Raw genomic sequence first — 25225 nt, 5'->3', positions numbered from 1 at the left:
GCTGTCCGCCGCGGTTGTGCAGCGTTCCGCCGCGGGATCCGTACGCGGAGGAAAGGCTTTGATGCCCACGTAGGCGACAGCGGGGTGACAACCGAGAGGTTCGCGGAGGCTGGAGCCATGCAGCGCCCTGTCGGGGTCCGGCCTGCCACAACCCGCCGCGGCGGGGACTCGAACCCGGGTATTCGGAGATCCCCTCCAGAGCCGGCACCCATCATCACTCGGATCGCGCTCCCTGCACATGCGCTAAGATCTGTCACTGACCCGGGCTCTCTCCGGGACTGTTCCATCAGCTGGCGTAGGGGGGAACGACCTCAGGCAGTGCGCGGAGCGAAGGGCCGGCCCCGGCCCCGCCGCGCCGTGCGCAGTGTGCCCGCCGCGCACCCCCCCGCCGCTGCGGCGCGGTGGTGCGTGCGGCGGGGGGCGGGCCGGTTGCCCAGGTGAGCGCGCGAGCGCGGCCCGCCCCGCGCGGCCCCGTCAGCGCTGCCAGCGTGGAGCGGCCGGGGCGGCAGCGCCGGGCCCGCGGCCATGGACGGCTCGCTCGAGAAGGTCTGCGGGGCAGCGCCGCGGGGCCGGGGCCGGGGCAGCGGCAGCGGCAGCGGCGGGTGCGGTGGGGCCAGGGCCGCGGGGAGGGGCGCGGGCCGGCGGGGCCGGGTCTCGGTGCGCGGCGCTGCCCCCCGGGCTGAGGCGGCTTTGCCCGCCGGAGCTCTGGGGCAGCAGCGGAGCCCCCGGGCGTGTCCCCTTCGGCCCCCACAGCCGCCGGTGTGACCGGCATCCGTGTCCCGGATCTGGACCTAGGCAGGGTAGCTACCAGGAAATGCTTCAGGAGTAGGTTTCTTGGAAAAAAAAAAAAATGGAGCTTATTTCCTGTCAGTGTTAGCCTTCAGCAGGATAGGAGAGGAAATATTACTGAATTATTATTTCCCCCATTTTTCAATTGCAACGGAGGCGTTGGCTGCCCGTGTTTGCCTTGTGCCGGTGCAGTGTCGAAGGCAAATATTGGCTGTGCAGTGCCGGGCTGAGCCGTGCCGGGCTGAGCCGTGCCGAGCCGTGCCGCCCTCCCGAGGCACTGCCCCTCCCGGGCTGTCCCGTGCCGTCCCCGGCGGCTGCGGGGACACCGTGCCTCTGGAGTGACCAGCGCTTCGGCTGCCGAAGGCTTCGGGTGCACACGCCCCTCCCTGCGTCACTACTATGTGCAGCACGCTCGGTTTTCTGTGAGCCTTGCGGTGGTCCAGGGAAATGTGAACGGGGTGTGCTCCAGTGGAATGGTTGGGAGGTTCGGGGTGTAGCTTTCTGGCGTGGCTAATGGGTTGGTGGCAAAGATTTTGATATATTACAAGCTTTCTGATGAAGACACTGTTACAGAGTATTTGTTAGTGTTTAAAGCTTAGGTTCTTTACTGGTGCTGACAGAAGTGACTCCTGCTTGTTCTGAAAAATTTTAATTTAGTAAAATTTCACTGGAATAGTTTGGAGTATGCTGTCTGTGAACTGGACTCAGAGAACCCTGGTGTGATACAGGGTTATTCAAAGAACGTGCATTAGTACAGGGCAAGTGTGGTACTGACCACGCTCTTTGCTTGACTAGTTCATCATAAGAAGCAATAAAGACACTGCAAGAATGAAATACCTAAAAGATGTTTTGATTATTCTTGATGTGAGGAATAGTCTGTAATGGTCTGCAAAATTTGCCTGTCTGATTTTTCCATATATACAGATAAATACGTGTCACGAGTTATCGTTTGGTTTACTTCCTCTCTTGTTTATCATGGCTTTTTTCCACATGTGTGATAAAAGCTGTAGTTCTCTGTATAATAAAATGCCATAATACAATTATGGTCTTTGAGATATTTAGCAGTAAGTGCCCTCCTGGAACAGTCTTGGGTTTAGATTGTGGTAAATCTGTACAATTTGCAGTTTGTCATGTCTTGAGCATGACACGTCAGGATTCTTCTGCCCCAAATATATTTAAAATTCCTCCAAGCTGGGACACATTTTTCTGCAGAGAATGTCTGTCCACTTATCTCATGGACATTATTTAAGCATTATCGTGGTAGATTTGAGACTGTCTTTTATTTCAACCGTGGATTCTCTCCTTGCTGTGTATTTGTGCAGGGTGCCAGTGATGTGATAATTACTTTTTAACTTGTACTAACATTTCTTGCAACTTTGTATTTTTCATAACCATTTTGACACAATCACCTAATGAGCTGTAATGCAGTGACGTTGGGTGACTGCAGTCTTTAGGGTCCTGCAAATGGAAAAAGGTTTTTTTAGCAGATGAGGAACTTCCTGAGAATTGAAAACATTACACAGTAGGACTGCAGTGAAAATCATTGCAGAATCTGATTCACAGGTGTGCACACCAAACATCTCTTGGTTTTATTTTGCAAATTAACTTTGTTTCAGCAGATTTTTTTGCATTATTTTTTAAGGTATTGTGTATCATAAGTGATATAACTGACTAATTTTATCTGAAATTCAGTAATCTTTTGTTGGGCTGATCTTGTTTAAATACTTCTGGAAGTAGTGTTAGATTTCAGAAGTTTGCCTTAACAGAACTATTCTATTTTTTTTTCCCATTTGGATTTTGATAGAAGTTACCAATCTTCTGAAGGATTTTAAATGTCAATTTAGGTGACTTTGTCAATGGTAAAACAGTGCAAATTCTTTCCTTGTAACTTCTTGCTATCTCTATAGCAGTATTTTCCCTAAACACAAAAAAACTGTTTTGGTTTCTTGTTCAGCCTGTGGCTCTTGTCTTTTGTTACTCTGCTATTTACCACAACATCCTGGTAAGTTTACAGGAAACTCCAGCAGCCGAGCTGCATTAAGGTCCTGGCACATGTCAGGGCAATAAATGAAGATTAAAAGAGTGAATATCTGTAAGCAGAAGCCTTGTGATGACACGGTGCCATTTTTATTCAATCCAGTCATGAAGTGTCTGGTTTTTTCGTTATCTTAAACTTTTCTTACCCTGGAGAGTAAAAAAAAAAATATTCTTTTGGCTGAAGAATACTGAAATTGTTTGAGATTAATTTACTGTTGAGAAGAGGTTTTGTTTTTTTATGGTAAAACCTTTTTTTAAGGTGTTATAGTAATGTAGTGGGAGAATGAGCTCCCATGAATCAGGGAACGAGCTACACCTGTCAGTTGCTTCTTACAGCATTAATTTATGTGAACTGTTTAAAATTCATCCCTTTATTTCATTAGGAGTGCAGCCTACAGAAAATGCAAAACCAAGATTGGAAAACACTGGTATAGAAGCAGCATTCTGTCTTTTGAATTTGCAATTTATTTTCAGTCTTATCACAGTTGGAGAATGGCCCCTTATCCTGTCCCCAGTTGCCAGGTGACTCCAAGGTGTGACATTCTGCCTGTAAAATGATAAACAGCTCACAGTTCAAAGTACTTAATGAAATAGTAACAGATTAGTTACAGAATAGGGAAGTGCCTACAAATCAAAGCAGTTGCAGGATAACCTCGGGAGCTGGATTAACACATTGGGAGGCAGTGAGTGATAGAAGTGGAAGCAGGCTGAGTGAGATGTGTCGGGGCCTGAAGGAGGCTGCAGGTGCTGGGATGGGGATGGACCCCTGGCAGGAAAAAGCCATGGCTGGTGCCTCCTTAGGGCTTGGGAGGATTTCTGTGTCTTGGAACTGCCCTGGCCAGAGGCTGCCCGTGATCCGGGGGAAGGACTGAGTGCAGGAACTTCCTGCAGCTCCTTTAACCCCCTGAACACCTGTGCTGTCCTGTGCTTCAGCAGGGAGTGTTCAAGAACTCCTCCATAGTCGTTTTCAAAACCTGTTCAAGACCAAGAAAAAAATACTCTATTTATTACTGCTGTTGTTATTCAAGTATGTTCAGAAACCTTTCTTAACTTAATGGTTTGTTGCTGCAACTTTGCCACACCTATTTTTCTTGCTGCTTAAAAGAAGCAGAAAGTCTCCTGCTTCCCAGCTCCATGACCTCACTAATGTGAGCAGAGGAGGAACATACAGAAGGTTCAGCTTGCAGCAGGTAAAGGTGGGCTTCTTCTCCTTCCAGAATTCAGAGGAGAAAATAAGCTGCTGCATATCCACTTAGCAATTGGAAAAAATCAGAAGGGATTAATTTTCAAATTCACGCCATATCAGAATTCAAAGACTTTGTGAATTTCATAGCATTTTTTGGAGCTTAGTGTAACTTAGAAGTTTCCAAGCTGTATTTTATGGAGTTATTCTGGCAGCTTACTGGCAGAAGGGTTTTGTGTGTGTGTAATTAGTGACACAGGATGAGTCACAAGGTAGGGATGTGCAGTTTTAAACATCTGATGTCATTTCAGCTGGTGAATTTTATGTTAGTAGCAAAGAAAAGCAGCTCAGAGCCTTTTTATAATGTCTCTACATCTCGAGTTCTCATTTACAACTGATCTGAATTTTTGCATGTGATGCTAAGGAAGGTTCAAACAAGTTACTGCTTCCAGCCATTAATGATGTGTTATGGCAGCCTGAATTAAATTATCTGAGATAATCACAATCAGTAGATTGTGTTCATTTACTCTCTTAAGGGCCTGCAGGAACAAAACTAATTTTTCCTTTGGTTATGTCTGTTTTCTTCTGAGTATTGAATGCTTGCAGTGTGTGTTGGGTTTTTTAAATCTGTCATGAGGTCTGGAACTTTTTGTATTTGTACTGCTTTGTCACTCAGTGCTTAGTTAGGTTGTGGACCTCATACCTGGTGGTTTTTGTACAAGTTAGTGTAGAAGTGTAAAAACCTATTTATTGCTGAATGCTGGGAGTTCTGATGGTAAAATATTACTCAGCACTTGCTCTATTCTTTTGTTCTTCCCCACACATTTGTTACTGGCCACTTCCAAAGCCACGGAATAGGGAGTTGTCAGTCTTGGTCTGATCACTGTGCCCATGCCCGGCTACTGATTCAGCCACCTACCACTCGCTGTAATGCGAGTTAAATCTCAAAATATTTGGTTAAAAATAGTCTTTGAACATATGGTAACTCTCAACTTTTTTTTTTTTTTTCCTTTCTTGATCAGTCCTCCGGATGAAAATAGTGTAAAATCCTCATGTAAATTAATCCCACTACCTTCTGTGATTAAATTTGCTTTTGTGTCTGCATCTGCCCGAGTGAATGCATTTGCCTGTGGGATTTTTATCTTCAAACAACTCCTGTCCCTCCCCCTGTGCCCCCAGCCTTAGCAGCAGCCTGCAGGGGTAACCACCAGAGTCTTTGGTACGTGGCTGATGGCTTGGTGTTGAATTTATGGAGGTTTTGCAGAGGCAGGGGACAGGGACTCTGAGGGTCACCTGAGTATCTCAAGGGGTTTTGCCATCTAACATGATGGGGCTCAGCAGTGGTGTTGCTTTCTCCCCTCACACTGGGGTTTATTTATTTTTAAATATAGGTAAATCAAGCTCTGCCAGATGACACCTTCCACATTCTCTGGAAGCTTCAAATGGCATCTGATCCTTAAATGGATAAATGTTCCTGTCCAGGTGTCAGTGTCACAAGCTTCTGTCAGGCCTCTTGAGTTAGAGTTTATGAAAGAGACTTCTTCACAGCCAGAGCAGTTCTTTGGGAAATACTTTGAGCTTGTCATTGGTTTGGGGCAAATAAGTTCCATGATTTTTAAACTCCTCCATCCTGGCAATGTCTGTGGTTACCCGAGTTCAGCAGTGAAATCAGGATTTTTGACCTGTTCTGTGCAGCTGGAGGATAATTGCTGCATGTCAGCCTGTCTTAGCTGCCTGCTGCAGGTTAGCTTTACTCTTTTGTCTACATGAAGGGAATTTCTCCAATTAGTTAAGATTAAAAACTGGTTTAAAAGTACAAGAAATAGGAAAAAATAGATTTACAAGGGTATTTGGACTGGATGTTTTCTCATCAGTTTTGAAAACTACCATTGTAAAAGTCTGCTGGGGAAATGTCAGGGAATGCCATTTTATTTCTCATCTAGGACAGTCTCAAAGGATACTTTCTTGTCTTTCTGGATCCAAATGTTGAGGTTTTAACCCCTTCTAGGATTTATTAGATTGTAGAGACAGTAGTAAGACAAATGGGTTTTTATATTTTCTTGAAAGTTGCTATCTTTTCCCTAAAAGATGGTGGACCCTACTCTAGCAGAAATGGGGAAGAATCTGAACGAAGCAATGAAGATGCTGGAAGACAATCAGAGGTGTGTGCAAAAAACAGTAGCTGTTTGTGCTAAGGGGAGGGTTATTTGTGTCACTGGCACTAAGCAGAGAAACCCCTCATTTTCCTGTGGTTTAAGGTCACATTGTCATTCTGAAGTTTACACCTATACAAATCATCTTTGTTTCTCAAATGCTGGGATTTTTAGAGTAAATGTGTACATATTTATGCATGTTCTCTAATACCCAAAAGAAGTCTGTTTCTCAAAGTTAGGATTTTTTTTATTATTGCAGTGCCAGCAATTTTTGGTTCCTGTATATATGAGATTCTTCTCTAAGCTTTCTGTTAAAGAACTGAAAACCCCAACAACCTGGGGACTCTAATTCAGTCTGAATGAAACTTTTGTGTCGATCTCATCTGGTTTATTTCTGAACTATTGTCAGTGAAATAGATACATGTCAGTATGCATTTCTACAAGTCAAAGTCAATTACATATTTGATGTTATCAAACACAAGCTAAATACAGAGTTTATTCTGTGTCTCTAACTTAGGAAAGTGGAGGAGGAAAATGAAAAGAAATATGCACGGAAGGATATTCCTGGACCACTCCAAGGCAGGTAGGCAGCAGCAATTTTTACATAGTGTTCTTTTCAAAATCTTAAACTACACATAGCATGTTTGTCTTCCAAGCAACTTGCATTAATGGAAAAGTTAACATTTTCAGGCATCATAAAAAACATTTTCCTGTATTCCCAGGGGAGGAAAAAAGTAATACTATAATCCTACCAACTATTTTCATTCTCATGTAGAAAAGAGAAAAAACATTACTTGTCCACAGTGACTGAAATTTTGAACTCTTGGAATCTGATGAAGTAGTGGTGCCTACAGCTATGATTATTTACTCAAAGTAAACAAAAACTTCTGATAAGGTAAAAAACAGTAAAAAAAACCCCACCAAAACAAAACAAAAACCCCAAAACAACAACAAAAAAAAAACCTACCAAACCCCAGGAACCTCCCACCTTTTCTGCACAGCTGTCTTTAGAAATTAAACAGAGCTCTTGTCCATAAGGCAGGTAAGACCATTGTACCTGAAAATGAAGATTTAAATTGGTTGTGTCCTCTGTGGGAGATGATCCTGCAGGAGCTCAGGCTAGCACTTCAGAAAATATTGCAAAAGATATTTAAGTCTCTGCTGTGCAGAAACTAACCCTGATTTTGAGTGGAGACACTGAGTTATCTCTTCTATGAATAAAAAGCAATTTCAGCTATCACTGTAGGTTGTTACACTACTGTTAATTTCAGTTGGAGTTAGAAAAGTTGAGGTGGATCTTTTCCAGTTTTACCCTGTCATGTGAGAAGTCTAACATTGCTTGTGTCTGCCAGAAACTGAGATTTGCAGGGAATTGTTTAAGAGATGAGCTGAGGCTGGTTCATGTGAAGTGAAATGTGAATCCTTAGCTACTGCCTGGGTTAGCTGTGTAGCAAAAAGAATTCAATGTTGGCAAGTCAGGCTTTTCAGACCAAATTTTCAGGTATCAGTAGATTTGGTTTTCTGAGTCTCCTACTATAAGCAAGTAGGAGTTGATTCAGCATCCTCATCTTTGTGATCAGTTTTTCTGAGACTAAGGAACCATTTCTGTTGCTGTACTCAGCATTCAGTAAAAGTGGAGTGTCCCAGATGGCCTCTTTAGGTGCTGCTATTTACCTGTCTGTGTCTCTTTAACGTGGCTTTGTTTCCCCTCCCAGTGGCCAGGACATGGTGAGCATACTCCAGTTAGTTCAGAACCTAATGCATGGAGAGGAGGAAGAGGAAACTTCACAGTCCTACAGGTGAGGCCAATATCAGTTACTGGATGTGGAAGACACCTGATTTTTTAATATTCTGAGCACTATGGAACTTATCCACTTAAGTTCTATATGTGTTTCAGTATATATAATTTCTCTATATTTTTTAGTATATATACTTATATGCATAAGTATATATATTATGTATTTTAAAGTGTAAAATATTGTACAACCAGGTAACTTTTAAAAGGCACCTTACATTGTATAGTGAAGCAGAATAATGCATGAGGCTTGGCTTTCTTAAAATTACAAAGCTTCCATTACTAATTGCTAAATTGAGTTATACAAGAGAAATGCTTCTCATGTGACAGCTCATTTTTCCACTTCCTCAAAGTTGTTTTAAGCCTTAAAGCTTTGAATACCAATAGATTTTGATTGTGTATCTCTGAAGATTTTTAAATAAAAGGAAATAAAATTTGTTTCCATTTTTTAGTAAAATGGAAATGGTACTAACTGATCTGCAGAGGCTTATTGAAAACTAAAACTCAAAAAATGTGTTCAAGATTAAAAAAACCAAACCACCAAACAAACAAAAAAAACCTAATAATGAAAAGCGGTGCCTCAAAAATAGTAATGTAAGTGTCCTGAGTTTTCTGTGCATGGGAGAGAAGGGTATTAATGCACTTTCAGGTCCCAGTGCAGACAAGGTGCTTAGTTCAGCTCATGTTGGCTGGCTCAAAAGCAGGAGCTGTTCCTGGGAGCAGCTGGGCCAAGTGAGGTGCTCTGTGTGCACTGGCAGCTCAGTGTGTCATACAGGAGGGTGGCTGTGATCTACTGCACTGCTCTCTGCTAAATATTTAAATTACAAGTCAACCAATTCTGCCAGTGTGCATTAAAAACCCATGAAGCCCATCTTGCTGTAATGCCCATGACTTGGTTGGATTGGCAGTTCCTCTGTCCTGTCTTGCAGACTTCAGAACGTTGGTGAACAGGGTCACATGGCTCTACTGGGACATAGTTTGGCTGCTTATATATCTGTGCTGGACAGAGAAAGACTGAGAAAACTGACAACAAGGATCCTTTCTGACACTACTCTGTGGCTCTGCAGGCTTTTCAGGTGAGTCCCTGGGAATAACTGCTGTGACAAGGTAGTGATAATGTTTAAAAATGGATGTGATTGACTGAGGATGCCAACTGAAGACACCACCGTGTCGCAATCTTAGAAATCCTTGGAAGGTCTGAACACAACCTTAACCTAGCCTAAAGAATATCAGATTGCATTATCTTTAAAATTAGCAGTACAGAATTTAAATCTATATTAAAACAAGAATGAAGCCTTTTGTGTGTTTCCTCCCACACTCTACTTTTAGTAAGCAAGGTTTTGAACTCTCTAAAGGCAATCTTAAAGGAACACAGATGTTTCTTTCTTTCTTCTCTGAGTCTAAATGAAAATATATACTAGGCTTCTCGCATTGTTAATCTCAGCCTGTATTGTAAAAGTTTTCTTTTCATCTACTTTAACCTGGGAAAAGAGAAGGTTTTTTATTATCTTCTCCGTCCTGTGGCAGGCTTTTTTGTTGGTCAGTGTTATTTTAGTCCTTAAACTGAGTGTTGGTCTTGTTGCTCATATTTACTTCCCTTTTCTTGCAGGTATGAAAATGGATCAGCCTATTACCATGAAGATGATCGTGAAGGTCTCCTAAAAATCTGTCGACTTGTAATTCACACGCGCTATGAAGATTATACACTCGAGGGCTTCAACGTGCTCTACACTAAGCAGCCTGTCATTTACATCAGTTCTGCAGCCAGAACAGGCCTGGGCCAAGCTCTCTGCAATCAGGTAAAGTCAGCCAGGGGGGTTTTACTGCAGCTAGAACCTACCTGGCTTCACATTGCCTGCATAGCTTTGGGGATTTTGGCAACTTATTTTTCCTCGTGGTGGAAATAACAGCAAAGGAAGCAGAGTCCATATTGGGCATAACCTCAGCTGTAGTGGACCATACATTTAAAATAAAACCATTTCAGTTTTTATTTACAGCCTGTGTTTTGCAGCAGTGATACAGTGGGAGGAAGAGAAATTTTCTGAATATTTCCAGTGAAAGGATCCTGCATGCTAACTTTGTAAAAAATGAGTGATTGTTTCTAGGTTGCATTGTGATTTACATAAGCTGTTGGTCATGTGAGACAGACCTGAGGCCAAATATACATAATTTGTCCTGTGCTTTTTCCTTATTAATTTGATTATAAGTTTTAGCAGAGAACTTACTTTTCTATTGTCACACTGATTTTTGTGTCACTCTGTATTTGTGAACATGTGAAAAGAGTATTTCTCAGTGGAAATTCCATCATTTCTGTTGCAGTTAGGGTTGCCCCTTTCCTGCATGTGCCGTGTGCCTTGTAACACTATGTTTGGATCTCAGCACCAAATGGTAAGTTTGTCTTCTCTAGGAGCTCTTTCTGTGCTTTGGTTGTTTTTTAAGCCTCATTAAATGAATATCAAGTATGCTCTTAGGAAAAGCTGTTAATACATTTACTTTTTCAACTTCTAAGTCTTTTGTGTTAAAGCCCTCCGAATCATAAATGGAAATTTTCTAAAAGCAGTTTGCATCTTGGTCTTGTCATTTGCAAAATATTTTAATGGCTTTTAAGTGAAGTGCTTTTTAATGCAAGATTTCTAGAATAGGTGGAGTTGGAGTACTTTCACAAGCTACATGGTGTATTTGTGTTTTATTTTTCACAAATGCTTTATTCCTATTATTTTGCCTTTGAGAGGAAGAAAATGCAAGCCAAAACCAAAGACATTGAGAATATTTCCTTTCAGAATTTCAGAATGCTGTTCATTTGCAATCTTAATGCATTTTGCCAGTTCAGCATAAACAATTCAGTGTCTGACAAACATTTTCTTACGATACCAGGATGTTGCTTTGTTGGACAGACTGATTAAAGATGATGTTGAGTTTGGAAAACTGCCTTTGTTGCTTGTGGCCAATGCTGGTAAGTGCTGTGGACAAATAATCACAAAAACCCCCATGCTACTTCATGAATACATACACAATAAAAAACCAAAGAACATATAAAATAAAAAACAAAAAATTTTCCTAAACAGCTCAGTGGTTGCATATCAAGAAGTATCAGGAAATATCTTAATGACCACACAATCATTATTTGTCCAAAGGGGATTTTATTTAACTAATTCAAATCTGGATTGTGCTGTTACAGTTCTGCTTATGTCAGTTGATGTATTAATATGACTGTAACTTCCTTTATTAAGTGCAGATCTCTTGTTAAAAATCAGTTTTACATTAACACTTCAGAATTTTTAGATGGATGTGCCATCAACTTTAGCTTGAAAAATATTTTTTCTTCTCGTTAATTAAACACATGTACAAAATTTGCTTTAAGTGTGAATGGGGGGAGGTGACTGTTACTTGCCTGGGACCTGGAAATTGGTCTGAGATCAGTTCAAGAGGCTGATTTGGGAGAGCCCCAGTGCAGGCTGATCCTCTGTCACTGTTTTTCCCTGTTCATCCAGGGACTCCGGGCGCTGGGCACACGGACAAGCTGGGCCGGCTGAAGGAGCTCTGTGAGCAGCACAAGATGTGGCTCCATGTGGAAGGGTATGGAACTGGAGACCTCCTGCTCTAGAACTGAGTTCATTAAAAAGTCTGACTAATAGACCCCATCTAATATAACAGCTCACAGAGAGCCATAGGGCCAACTTTAGTTGGTCATAGTAAGCATTTTATATGGTTTTAATTCTGGTATTGTGAGATAGAAATTGTTTTGCATACACAGGAAGAATTAATTGGAGAGGTAATTTCAGCACAGATTAGTGATCACTTTTATTCAGATGGTAATCTTATCTGCCCTTGCTTTGAAGAGCTTGAAATATTAATAAAAAGACCTTCTAGGCTAGGGAGGCCTAAAAAGACCTTCTAAGTTAGGGAGGACATTATACAGTGGTTATTGAGAATGAAATGGCACTTCAGTGAAGGTTGTCAAGAAGGCTTCAGCAAGAGCAGTGTGTAACAGAACTGGGAGGGGGATTAAACCAAGAGAAAAATAAATTCCAAGAACTTGGACAATGTCAATGAAGACTCCAGTGCTCCAAGATTATATTTTTTGAAGCTGAAATAAGGACAATTTCTCCTGGTATTTTGTAGAATAGCTGTATTTGCATGCTGTTTATTTCTGATACCAGATTGATGCTAAATTATGGATACGACCTTGGGTGATGATTTCACGAAATATTGGATTGAAAATTTTTAGAACAAAATAGATTTTTACTTTTGAGTTTTCAATCTCGGAATACCAAGTAGCAACATCTCCTGCATTGTTAATGAAAAAAATATGAACAAAAATTACCTCCCTTCACATGTCAATATGAAATTTTTAAACTGCAGATTAAAATGCTGTCTCTTAATACATATTTAATATATGCTAAACCCACTTTTTTTTTACAGAGTGAATCTGGCAACTTTGGCTTTGGGTTATGTTTCCTCTTCTGTACTGGTACGTTTCTCTATATCTAGAAACTTTAAAATGTGCTTGTGTAAGGTTAATCAAAATATATATGGCTTATATTGTGCTTATTGTCGTGAACTTCAGGCTGCTACAAAATGTGACAGCATGACTCTGACTCTGGGTTCCTGGCTGGGGCTCCCTGCAGTGCCTGCAGTGACCCTCTACAGACACGAGGATCCATCCTTGGTATGTTCACATCCTCACTCACCACCCTCCAGATCCTGGGGTTCTGGTTCTGCTCACAGTGTGCTGCCATGTTCTTCATAAGCATCTACATTATAATTTCCAAAGCATTGAGGAGAGGTTACCAGTGGTGTGTTTGTTTCCCTCTCAGTCCTTGGCAGCGGGGCTGACGTCGAGCCAGCCCGTGGAGAAGCTCCGTGCCCTGCCCCTGTGGCTCTCCTTGCAGTACCTGGGCCATGATGGCATTGTGGAGAGGATAAAACATGCCTCGCAACTGGTGAGCAACAGCTCAGCAGGGATTTATGACAGCTTTTGACAGATCTTTCTGCTTATTGGGATGTGTTGTTGAAGACTCAACTAAAATACTGCAGTTGTTGATAGTTTTAACATTGGGTCACTTGTTACAGCCACGATGAAAGCACAGGAAAATGTTTGAGGCAGGGTTTGTGCTTTTACTGTTAGATTGTATGTATATTATTATAAATGAGAAAAAAAAGTCTTTGTTCTTCCTAGACAGTGAAGTAACAAAATAATTTCCTTTTTTGTCACTTCTTTTAGCTATTTTTGCTTGAAAGCTCTTCAGAGAGACTTTATTTTCCTACTCAGCATTGTGTTGATTTAAATACTGGTAAATTACTTTTAGTAAAAAGGACTCCAAAACATTTTTGAGGTATAAGTGCACTATGTTTAGTAAAAATTAAGGTCCAGTATAATATGTATTTACAAAATACAGTGCTTGTGTGCAAAATATTATTTCTTAAAGGTCACACTTTGTAGTCAGTGTTTTACTAAACCCAGAAAATACTTTTCTGTTACATTCCAAATTAACAAATGAAAACTGGACGAGTCTGATGTGTTGGAGGGGTTTGCTCAAAAATTGCGACTGTTTAATGCTTTTCAGAATAATTTTTAACTTCTAAAACTGTATTTTTCTCCTCTATTTGTTCTCCTGCTCTGGTCTTCTAGAGTCAAAGGCTGCTGGAAAACTTGAAAAACCTGGATTTCATTAAAACCTCGGTACAGTTGTTTTTAATATTTTGGTTGAATATCTTAGTTTCTGCCTGTTATAATAAGAATAACTTTGACTAGAATAAATTATTTAGAAATATTATGTTAATCATAACCATTGTTTTGAAGACACTTGGGATCCTTCTAATTAAGTTCTGGTGTTCACTGAAATCTCATGGCTTGGTTGTGTGTGACCTCTGGACTGTGTTTGTTCCATTGCTCTGTACTGGTGCACCCATGGGAGTGCAGAAGAGCATCCAGAAGTTGTGTTCAGAGCTTGATTTAATTCCATGTAGAACATGGGTTTGCTCAGTAACACATCTATGAAACCAGTTTCCCTTAGTGTCTCTAATATACTCTGGCTGCATATTACAGTGCCGTTGAGATCATACTGTGAACCCTGTGATATTGTACACAAAAATTATCCCAGCTGAGGTTTCTACACCAGAAATAGGTTTAGAAATCACAGCTAATGGATTCATTCCAAATTCACTTTCTGTGAGATGTCCTGTCCAACAGGGTTTGGTTATTTTACTCTTGACCTTCACCCCGGAATTTTAGTTGATATTTGATGTATAGAAAATTTAGTCAGCTTATTGAGTAAGCTGTAGAGTATTAATGGCCTTGGGAGTTCAAGTTACTGTATCACTTACCCTCCTACTCAAATGATCTTGGAACTTTTAGGATTATGAAATGTAGCCTCAGACTGTCTCCAGAAGTAGCACAGTCCATCTCTCCAAAGCAGGAGCAATTGCAGTCTTACTTTTCCTGCTGGAACTTTCTTGATGTTTCCCAGTGATTCTGGGGTGATTTTCAGAAGAGCTCAAGCTTTGCTCAGCAGTATAAGGAATTGTACATGGTGTTAAATCTTTAAAAAAGCAGGGGAAAATACTTTTTTTCTTTTAAGGTTGAAGATGAACTGAGTTCACCAGTGGTGGTTTTCAAGTTTTTCCAGGAATATTCAAATAGAGGTATGTGATTTATTGAAAACCAAACAACAACCAAAAAACCACCCCCCTCTCTATAGAGTACTTTAAACTACTAATTCACCAAATGAATTTGAGGTAAATGTGATGTCATGCAGTTCTCTCATGTAACGTGCTTTTAAAAAGGTTGTGAATGCTGGTCACAATCTGTGACAAATCATACACGTGATACCTTCTTTTTTTAGACAGACTGCAGTGTTTTAAATTTTCGTAACAAGTAATTTTCTGCCTTCTTGAGTGAGAAGATTTGCATATGATTTTGATCTTGGGAGCAGATGATGGAAGTCTCTTATAAGCTGCAGGCTGAGTATGAGTGTACTGGTGGCAAGAAATTTTGGTTTGTTCAGGTTTTCTGTTCCTTTCAAACATTTCATAGCTTGTGGCAAGCACTACATTGCTGTGGTTTACTGATTACAGTTCCTGTTGCAATTTTTAAAGCAGCAGAACACATTGGGAACAGCTCTGGAAATGCTGTCACAGGTGTTAAATATTTGCAGCCTCCTGTGACATGCTCTGTGAAAACACTGGTTGTATTTCCACTGGGGCATTTTAACCTCAAAACTCAGAAGTATTTTACTGGTTTGGTTGGTTGTTTTGGTTTTTTTTAACTATTACATTCAACTCTGTTTTACTTTCAGCATTTATTGTGTTTAACATATATTTACAAAAATATCCATGTTCATCTGCTCCAGGCCCAGTACATGGTGTAGATGTATTACATCAGCTAGGAAATGTAATTGTCTTTTATCTAAATTTTAGGTTGCCTTTTATTTAATTAAGTAAATACAAGTCCACTTCTGTGATTCTTGTGTCTTTGGATTCAGATCAGACCTCACATGCTGCACAGGCCTCAACCATTCAGCACCCCATAATAAGCAATGAAGGGCACATTTATGACACCTTCAATCAGTGGGTAAGAATGGATGCTTTTTTTTTTTAGGGAAGGGGAGTGACAGTGGAGTAGTTCAGGGGGTCATCAGGAGCTATAAACCCTTTGCTAGAATAATTTGAAAGATGTTCTTGATCCAATTTCCTTTGCAAGACTTGTGGCTGTTTAAAAGATTAATTTGCTCTGAAGCAAAGTTGCTTTCACATTTCTGATCATTTTACACATAATTAGTAGTGAAATCATTCCTGAATCTTAAGCTTTTGGTTGTTCCCTCGATCTTGTGGAAATGTGTAAACTTCAGAATTCTTTTAAATCAGCCAAATGCTCTGTTGTCAATGACTGCGGATTCTTGAACAGACAGCTGCCTTTTCCAGCTCTTGAGTTAATTCTAGAAGCTGTGCTAGCAGAGCTCAGCACGTGGCTGGTTTGGATCCCTTGTGCAGTAATCATGGCACACCTAATGGCAGTGGCAATTTTTCAGAAAATTCTGACTTGTAACTCTTGCAGCTTATCCCAAATTTCCATGATTTTAAGGATCTGTTGAACTCAGTCATCTCACCCACAGGGTGAACTATTTTGGTGCAAGAACTGAACTTGAGGGAAAACTGTGTCCGTGTTGTTCCCTGGGCTGAGGCAGAGCCTGAGGCAGGGCCTGCAGGAGCCATGCCCTGCCCAGTTCCCTAACTGTGCCCTCTCCCTGCAGCTGGGAGAGCAGCTGGCACAGCTGGTTCCTGCCAGCGGAGTCGACGTGGTGGAACTGGAGGATGAAGGCACGTGCGTGCGCTTCAGCCCACTCATGACTTCTGCAGGTAACGTTCACTCCAGGCAGCCCCTTGTACAACAGTCTCCTGGGTAAAAGCAGATGTGCTCAAGGGGCTCCTCAGGATATTCTCCTGTGGGGAGGATTTTCTTATAAGCAAACCAAAACCACCTCAGCTTTATCATTTTGCTGCACCTCAGCACTGGGTGCATTCATGGGAGCCCAGTGTTGTGGGTCACATTGCCTCACTATCTCTGCAGAGAAAGCCTTCCTGGTTACTTTTTAAACTCATTAGGAAAAGCAGTTAAATTCCTTCTTTCAGCTGCTTAACACCAGGTGCCTGACCTTTCTACACAGGTGTTTCAACACTGCAATGGTGCTTGTGTTCAAAACACTGCTACTTAGCTGGAATAATTATTTACTAAACCTCCAGGGTTTTCTATAACTACTGATGGAGAGGGGATATAAAAAAATCTGTTTTGGAAAGCAGAAGCACAGAGCAGTGTGCAGGGCTCAGGGGGTGCACAGTTGCACAGTATCTCCTGTTGGCTTGTGTGGGATGGGGGGCTTAGGCTGTAGAACAGCTGACACTCATGAGAAAAGGTCCTGGTGTACACAGAATAGCAGATTTTAGAGAAATTACTTGGTGATGCTGAGATGTTTTGTCTTAAACCAGCATGGAAGCTAATTCATGTCCAGCTGGGCTATGGGAAGAGGATGTTTGTGGGGTTTTTTTAATACTAGCTACTGTAATGCAAAAAGGTATTGTAACATATCCTTTTTAGTTTGTAATGTGAGAAAATCCTTTTTATTAGTTTTTATGAAATCTTTACTTCCTTTCATTTTGATGTATCACTGCATAGATAACTGAACCAAAAGCCCACTTACATAGACCAAGGTATTCAATACTATCTGTAAATTATATTTGTGATTAACTTGCAGAGCAGCTCCTTTACAAATCCTTAATTCAGACATCTGTGTCACATCCATCACACCACACACTAACACTTCTGCTCTGCAGTTTTAGGAACTGAAATACAAGACATTGATCACTTGGTAGACTGCTTAAAAATGAAGATTCCGGTGTTGACAAGCACACTGCAGCTGAGAGAGGAGTTTGAGCAAGAAGTGAGAAGAACAGTCAGCCTGTTGTATATTGAAGATCTTGGCTGGCCAGGGTTAGGTGTTGTGAGGTAAATAATTTTCATCATGCTGTATTTGCAAACACTGTGCTTGAGCAGACAGGAGCACGTGATCTCTTCAGTGGTCATTTGGATGTTTTGTTTGCTGATATCTGGCTTTGCACCCAGTTGAAGCTTTTGAGTGCTTTTTAGGAAATTGCCTTTATGAAGTAATTTTCTTTGATTAATTCTTAAAGAAAAGCTGAAGAGCTGCTTTGGGCACTGGTTGTAACACTGGAAGCAGTGTGTGTGGGGGATATGTAATGAGCAAGTGCATTCCACTGTCTTTAGCCAAGCATAACTTGTATTTTTATCTATAATGGCACTCACTGATATGCTGAATAGACTTAAAAAACCCTCCAGGTTCTGATCATTTGATGCAGCCCTCTGGGAAGGATTCTGTATAGTCAAAACAGTTCAGGTATAACCAATATAGCAACCAGAGATCTATGGTGCTGAGTTTGCAGCAGCAAGTTCAGCCCACCCCCCAATCCCTGATGACAAATGCCACTAAACTTGCTGGTAGGAGCTGTAATGTTCTGAGGTTTTTGTTTGTAAAATACAGGAATGTACTAAATGTGTAGGTGCTTCTGTATGTACTGTAAAGTGAAATTACTATATCTTGGCTTGGTTTGAAGGTACAACTATCACAGTGATGAGAAGAATGATGACAAACAAGAAAAAGAACTAGAAAAAATCAATACAGAACTTCTGAAAAAGTTAAATGAGCTGGAGTCAGATCTCACCTTTTCTTTGGGTAACTGCACTATTTAAAAACTTCTTTTCAAGCTAGTGGTCATTCTCCTAGCTGTGCTAGAATGATTTGATAGGTCACTATGATGTGGATGAGCTGCTGCCCATGTGATTATTGCAGAAGCAACACCTGTAACTGTTCTCTCCTCCCCCATGTTTCAGTTCAGGAGTGCTCACCAGGTGAGCTGTTCTCAGAAATCCTTGTGAAAACTGATGTGTGGGCAACTAGACCAAGAAGGGTTCCTTGCCAGAAAGAACAAAAGCTGCAGCATTCCTGTGTGTAGCTGGAGCCCTCTCAAGTGGTGCTGGATCTAGTGGAAAGCAGAATTCATTCCAAACCCACTGGCACTGTTGGCTTCACTGCTCTCTGTGGCTCCATTAAAAGCTTTAGATGACTTTTGTGATAATTAGCAACACATTTACACAGTGCCACATGATAGCTGAAAGTATTAATTTGCTTATTCATAATTCTGATTTTTTTCCAATCAGCTGTCAAAAATTAAGTGCCCTGTGGTTGTGGAACCAGGTAATCTGTAAATGGCTGAAAGTTAAGGAGTTTAAAGCATATTCAACACTGGTATTTATAACACAACTCCTCGACTGTATAAAATATTCACTGTTTTTCTTGCTCAGGTTATGTTTTCTCTCTTTGAAAACCCCCAGGGCTGAACTTTCTTGGCCTGCATAATTTGTACCCACACAGATCCTGCCCTTAGGTACTGGAGGGAGGGAGTGTACTGGGATTTCCAGATTCACAAGCACAAGTGCTGCAGCCCTTGCAGGATTGCAGATTTGTTCAGCACACAGACCTGACTCTCCCTGTGCCCCCAGGTCCGGAATTCGGAGGGCAGAAGAACTGTGTTTACATTGGCATGGTCACAGAGGATCTGGATGTGTCAGAGCTGGTTGAAACTATTGCAGCAACAGGCAAAGAAATTGAAGAAAATTCAAGAGTATGTATTAATAACTCACAAAATATTGAAGCACCTTTTTTCCTCCCCTTTCATATTGGCTTCAGGACATGGTTTTGTACATTGTGAAAGTAAAAATTGTGCTTGCCCACAAGAGTTTTAATTACTGTGGAAGGAATGATCTGTGTCTACATACAGAGAGTTATGGATTATGATATTGTGAGGATGTCTGGATTTGTGTTCATGGTCCTGTGTGCAGGAGTTCTAATGAAAACTTCATTCAGTAGTGCTGAAGTAGCCTCATTGTATCATTCAGATTTTAAGCTGTCAAAAAACAAAAGTGAAGGTGTAAGTTGATTGTGAGCTGGTGGTTCTCTGCACTGCTAAACGTGGTGGGATTGAGATTCTTATATACCAGCTTTAAGATGAGACTATGCTCTAAAATATGTGAAAAACCTTAAATTGGTATCTTAAACCCAGAAATTACAAGTTACCTATTGAAGTAATGAAGCTGATGATGCAACTTCTATTTGTCAAAGCATTTACCTGAATGGAGTTCTCCAAATGTTCTCTAAAATAGAATTCTTGCATAACCTGTATTACATCTGTCCTTTTATTCTGCTGGTGTTGGGTATTTAATTTTCTCACCTCAAAAATAAATAGAACTTCAGAAATCCTTTGGCTATTTCTGGTCCTGGGAATAAGTTGATTATGGCAATTAATTTTTTCTAGCAGTGACTTAATGCCCACTCTTGACTCCCTGTGCTGCTTGGAGGGTGACATGAGGAAATTTTTGTCTGTAGAGCACCTTCAGTTTTGTAACTGTTGTAGTGGAGAGGTTGGAACTGAATGGGCCCCTTGGATCCTGAAGGTTCCAGTGAGGAACAGAGTGGTGGAAGAGTCAGAAGGATGCAGCCCTTGGAACCAGCTGCAGTAAATCTGTGGATCTTCACTGTTTGATCCAAAGCTGGGAAGCAGAACCCATTTGTGAATGTCCCTTGCCCTGCTCAGATGAGGAGGGTTGGTACAAGGAGGAGGATTTTACAAAAAGCCCACGTCAGTGCAGCCTGCCCTGAGACATGCAGCAAAGGCACTGAAAGGCAGGACCAAAGCTGAAGATGACTGGGCCAGGAACACAGTGGTTCTTCCTGGCACTCTGAATTCCACCCCACTGCCCTCCCTCCTGTAGCCAGGGACTGCCAGGGGTCTTGAGCTGCCATGGGGATCAGTTCCTGGCTGGCCTCTCCCTCAGGGAAAAGGAGCAGCTTCCTCTTTGTCCTTTTATTAGCTGACAGGAATACAAATTTTTGGCATTTTGGAGGAAGTGCCTGTCCTTGGGCAATGTTAAAACCAACATTAATATATGGAAATTGGCATTTGTCTCACACAAAGACATAGCCTCTTGGGTTTGTCCACTCCTTGTCCCTGCAGCTGTCCCAGGAAGCTGCCTGCCCTTTGCAGTATAAAACACTGCTGCCACTGGCCTGGGCTGCCACTGGCCTGGGCTGCCACAGGGAGCAGTGGCAGCTCTTTATGAGAGCAGGAAAACAAAATGAACCTATAGGCTGACACATAGCTTGTTACTGTGAGGCTGATTTAAGTCCTGGGTGTTTCTAGGAACCAAAATGTACTCTGTAAACATAAACATTCTTCCCAGACATTCATCTGAGGAACATTTATATGCTAAGCAGGTTTTCAAAGAATTTGGGTCATAGGCTCATTTCTAAGTGGAAAAAAAAATAAGTACCATTCTTGTTTAAAATTACATTATTTCCTCTGGGTTTATGTGTTAAAAAATCCTGCAGTCAGCATGTGCATTCTTTAATTTATAGTCATGATGAAACAGAGACTCACATACTGTCTTAAATTGGAAAAATATCTGACTACCCTGTCCCCATCCTGAAAACCTGAACTAAAAAGACAGTTTCAAGTCCAAATAATACATATCCTTATTTCTGGGTTTTATTAGCTGTTGGAAAACATGACTGAAGTTGTTAGAAAAGGAATACAGGAGGCACAGCTTCAGCTTCAGAAAGCAAATGAAGAACGACTGCTGGAAGAGGTGAGGCCACACGAGCAGCCCTGTGGTACCCTGAGGTAACTCATGCCCGGGGGCTCTTTCACCAGTGTTGGGTTGTGCTTTGCAGGGGCTGCTGCGACAGATCCCAGTGGTGGGCTCTGTGCTGAACTGGTTTTCTCCCTTCCAAGCCTCGCCCAAGGGAAGGACGTTCAATTTGACAGCAGGTAGGGCTCAGGGCACCTGCAGCTGTGTCCTGCTGGCACTGGGACTGTTCAGTTCTGTGCTGAACCTGCAGCACACATTCCTGGGCTGGTTTGATCATGAGGGACATAATCCACCCTCAGCATGTACAAGAACATGCTTGGCACTATTTCTGTAACACCCAGTAAAAATCTTCTATTCTCTTGTACAGTTCACATTTTGTTCTTGTGTGTTGAATCATGTTAAAAAGCCATGATAGACACAGGCAGTTATTAATAGAGGAATCATTCCTGTGACCTCTGTTTGCCTATCCTGGAGGAATTGGGGGGGTAAATACATGAGCTGGGGGTAGTTTGGCCTTAGCACATTGCTCCTCATGTGAGTGCCTCCTCTCCTGTGTTCCCTTGTGCCCCTGCACAGGATCTCTGCCTGGATGTCTGTCCAGCAATTGGAGGACAGGTTAAAGCCAGCTGGGGCCTGGCATCAGCTGGGCTGTGTAGGGAACTGTAGCAAATGGAATGGTGCAATGTGCAAGACTCTATTTTACTCTGATTTGTAATTTGTGTCTGGGAATGTAGAAAGAGCTGCCTGTAAGTCTTTACATCAGTGAGACTGATGTACCAACATAATACTTCCTGAAATTATAAATTTTCACTGTAGTACTACTGTGGCAGTCACAGAAATGAATATTCCTGGGCTCAGCAGAGTATCTGGCCCACCCAGGACAGTGGCACACTGTGTGTGTCTGCACCCTGCAGGGAAAACTTCCGTTGTGACTCTGGATGCACCAAGTGGCAGGTTCTTAGAGCACAGAACAGCCCAGTCCCCTGGGCATGCTGACCCTGCATGGCTGGATATCCCTCCCTGGCAGCTGGGAAGATGTCACATGCCCAGGGCAGGAAGGAAATGGGACTACAGAGTGTAGCAGTGCTGTGAAATGAGAGTGAGGGGAAACGATTCACTTGTGAAATCTCAGCACTTGTGTCCCTGGGTTCTCAGTTTTCATCACCCCCATGGGACAGTTTGAATTCAAATACTGCCCTTTCAGAGGTTTTAGTCAACTAACTTTTTTTATCCTGCAGGCTCTCTAGAATCCACAGAATCTATGTATGTATCAAAGGCCCAAGGAACAGGCAGCACCCCACCACCAACTCCCACTTCCAGCCTTGCAAAACAAAGACTTCCTGGTAAGTTTCTGTGTCTAATTTCTAAAACTTCCCTGACATAGGAAGACCCACATGATTTTCCATCTTTTGTAACATCTGGAGCTAGAGCTCATCTTCTACTACCTTAAAAACCTTCATGTACCCATGGCACAGAACACTGCCCCAAGCTGTTATCTCCCCACCTATTCTTCCTGGGACTACAGGAAGTTGTCCAGTTAACTGACAACTGCCCAGAAAGTCTGGACTCTTCCCGTGGAATATTATGAGGTTATTGAGCTTTAAAAATGAACAGGTAAAGAAGCCAGGAGTTTTATTTGAAATTAAAGCATAATAACATATGGTCATGTATTTCAGCAGCTGCATTTCTGTTGCTACCAAACATTTTGTGGCCTAAGCCATTCTGAGGTGAAGATCTGTTAAATCTGTGGCACTCTCTGCACAGTTGTATTAGTAATTAATGCTGATTTGCCTGGCAGGAAACCCAGTTTTGACTCACCTTTTGGGCTGGTGGCTTCCAGCCTGTGACTTTCAGTGCAGTTGTTTAACCTGGAATGGTTTCAGTTTGTAAGCTGGCAGCTTGCCTTCAGCTCAGTTTTCTCTGTCTCTGCATACACAGGATACAGTAACAGGGGCTGTTACTTTGCAGACCTGTCTGGGTCTCTGTTCAGGGTCCAAAGTAGCAGCAAACAAAACCTACTTCTGTGCTGTTACAAAATTCCAATAGTTCCTTTAGAAAATGAACTTGTGCACACCCCTGTATGTATTTGCTGCCTTCATGGGTACTGAATGCTTCAAACACTTCACAGGTCAGAAAGCTTTCAAAAGGTCTCTGAGGAGCTCTGATGGGTTCAGTGAGACCAGTTCCATCAGCCACTGTGATGACCTGGACAAGCTGGATCAGAGACCCCCAAACCTCTCCTCCGGCCAAGAGCAAGGACCTTTGGAGGTGGAAAGAGCAGAGGAGCAGAAGGAGGTGGCACAGGCAAAGACAGGCACTGAGGACATTCACAGTGACCAGTTGCCACCAGACTGCACCAAGGCAGAGGACCAAGCAAGTCTAAGATAAAATCCAGAGTGTGGATTTGAGACTGTGCTGAGCAGGCCCCTGCCCAGGCAGGCAGGCTCCTAACGGTGCATTGAAGATGTGAACAGTGCCACACGCAGTACAGTAACAACTACTGTAACTTATTAACTGGGATTTTGCACAAATATACATTCCCTCCCCTGGGACAGAGATTTGTCTTATTGTACACTCGTTACAGTTGCTTTAATCCCCTCCATGTTGGTGTCACCAAAGCTGTAGTGAAATTTGAGTGCCCATGAATGTTTGTAAAACACTTGGCAGTTATCCTTCCTGCAGGAGTCCACGCATGCCAGATTGCCAACTAACCACTCAGCCATGCACATGATGAAAAATACAACTGCACCCAATAATTACAAAATTATCTTATGTTACTAGACTTTATAAAAAAAACAACTGCCAGTTGTTCACCTTTTTAGTATTTAAAATTCAGTTTAGGCTCTCCTGCAGAACTTCTCCTGAAGTCACCCTGGTTCTGTGTTGCTTCTTTCCTGTTACCTTACCCACAGCCTGCCCCAGAGCTGTGGGGTGTGGGCACTGGGCAGGGCCAGGTGCCCTGTGGGTGGGAGTCATCACCCCCTTGTTCCTGCTCTTGTACCACTTCACCCCAGCCGTGGCCCTGGGTATGCTGGGACTGAGTTAGTGAATTTTCAGCCTTCTAGAAAGCAGTAGTGCCTCTGCATGCCTGGCCAGCTTCCTACCCCTGCCCTGGGAAGGAGCACAAGGCACTGTTACTTTCCTTTGCACGCATTTACACACCAAATACTGAACATGTTCATGCAGTGTAACTGGAGTTCTTTCTGTTGTGTATTTTTAAAGATAGCTGTAGTAAAGCTTGGAAAACCAATACATTTGTGATGGTTTCGACACTTATTTTTTGAATAACAGTAACTTACCTATGGTAGGAATTGTACAGAGTCAAAAGAAATTATTTAGGTTATTTACATTACAGCACAACTTCAAAGTGTTTGGGACTACTTAATGCACAAGCAAAGCTGTGATTAAATCAAAATCCAAAGTGTAAAATTGTCTTCCCCCAAATCATCTTAATCACTTCACTGCAAATTTTCAGAGCCTCTTGTGGAAAAGCCTTGGCAACACTTGCTTCCCCCAAGTAACCTGATGGTGATACAAACCCTCCCCTCCCTCTAGAACTGGATACAAGTACTGCAGTTTGCTCCATTTGGGTTTTTTCCTCCCTCCCTTTTTTCCCCCCACAGGTTTCCCTTAATACCATAATGACAATAGTGGTAGTGGGACTTACTTTGATAATCTGCAAAATTTGAAGGTTTTGAATTGTACTGGCACCTGATTTGACTCTCAGCTTCTGAAGCCTGCAGTGCTGGGATGCCATGAACAAGGTTAACTTTGCTTGGGTAATTTCGGGGTAATTTATGTAAATCAGTGCAATTTTTTCTAAAGTGCAAAAGCAATTAAATTGACTAGTCTTCCTCCTTGGTTTCTTTAGTGCAATGAAGTATATTAATAACAGTAATTTGTTGGGGATAAAAGCTATCCCCACAAAGATTAATTTTTAATGTTTTTATATTTGGAAATGTTAAATCGGTAGTTTTGTTGGAATGAGCTTCATTCTTTAAATACTTACCTGAATGTTTCAATAAAGATACTTCAAATTATTACTCTGG

General features: G+C 41.9%; 1 protein-coding gene across 2 annotated transcripts; it reads left to right on the top strand.

The window, feature by feature from the left end:
* The first annotated feature begins 410 nt into the window (after positions 1-410).
* PDXDC1 (pyridoxal dependent decarboxylase domain containing 1) lies at positions 411-25219 on the top strand. Of its 2 annotated transcripts, none has more exons than XM_064390042.1 (23): positions 411-546; positions 6098-6171; positions 6680-6745; positions 7878-7961; positions 8887-9033; positions 9567-9756; positions 10277-10345; positions 10832-10910; positions 11449-11533; positions 12380-12428; positions 12525-12626; positions 12775-12900; positions 13590-13640; positions 14539-14602; positions 15442-15530; positions 16210-16315; positions 17288-17459; positions 18086-18204; positions 19032-19153; positions 21081-21173; positions 21259-21355; positions 22415-22519; positions 23305-25219. In XM_064390042.1, the coding sequence occupies exons 1-23, from the start codon at positions 526-528 to the stop codon at positions 23562-23564; spliced, it is 2370 nt and encodes a 789-aa protein (XP_064246112.1). In that variant the 5' UTR covers positions 411-525; the 3' UTR covers positions 23565-25219. The 2 variants fall into 2 exon arrangements, with proteins under 2 accessions (XP_064246112.1, XP_064246114.1); XM_064390044.1 differs by lacking the exon at positions 411-546 and adding an exon at positions 778-800.
* The last annotated feature ends 6 nt before the right edge of the window (positions 25220-25225 follow it).

The sequence above is a fragment of the Passer domesticus genome, chromosome 15 (assembly GCF_036417665.1).
Source record: "Passer domesticus isolate bPasDom1 chromosome 15, bPasDom1.hap1, whole genome shotgun sequence".
NCBI lineage: Eukaryota > Metazoa > Chordata > Aves > Passeriformes > Passeridae > Passer > Passer domesticus.
The sequence above is the reverse complement of the archived record's forward strand: the minus strand, read 5'-3'. Positions and strand labels throughout refer to the sequence as shown.

Excerpts from the sequence above, each read along its gene's own strand:
- PDXDC1 (XM_064390042.1), top strand. The coding sequence starts at position 526 with ATGGACGGCTCGCTCGAGAAG. Across the intron at positions 9,034-9,566 it reads TGGCTCTGCAGGCTTTTCAG|GTATGAAAATGGATCAGCCT; the intron begins GTGAGTCCCTGG and ends CTTTTCTTGCAG. Across the intron at positions 12,901-13,589 it reads TAAAACATGCCTCGCAACTG|AGTCAAAGGCTGCTGGAAAA; the intron begins GTGAGCAACAGC and ends CTGGTCTTCTAG.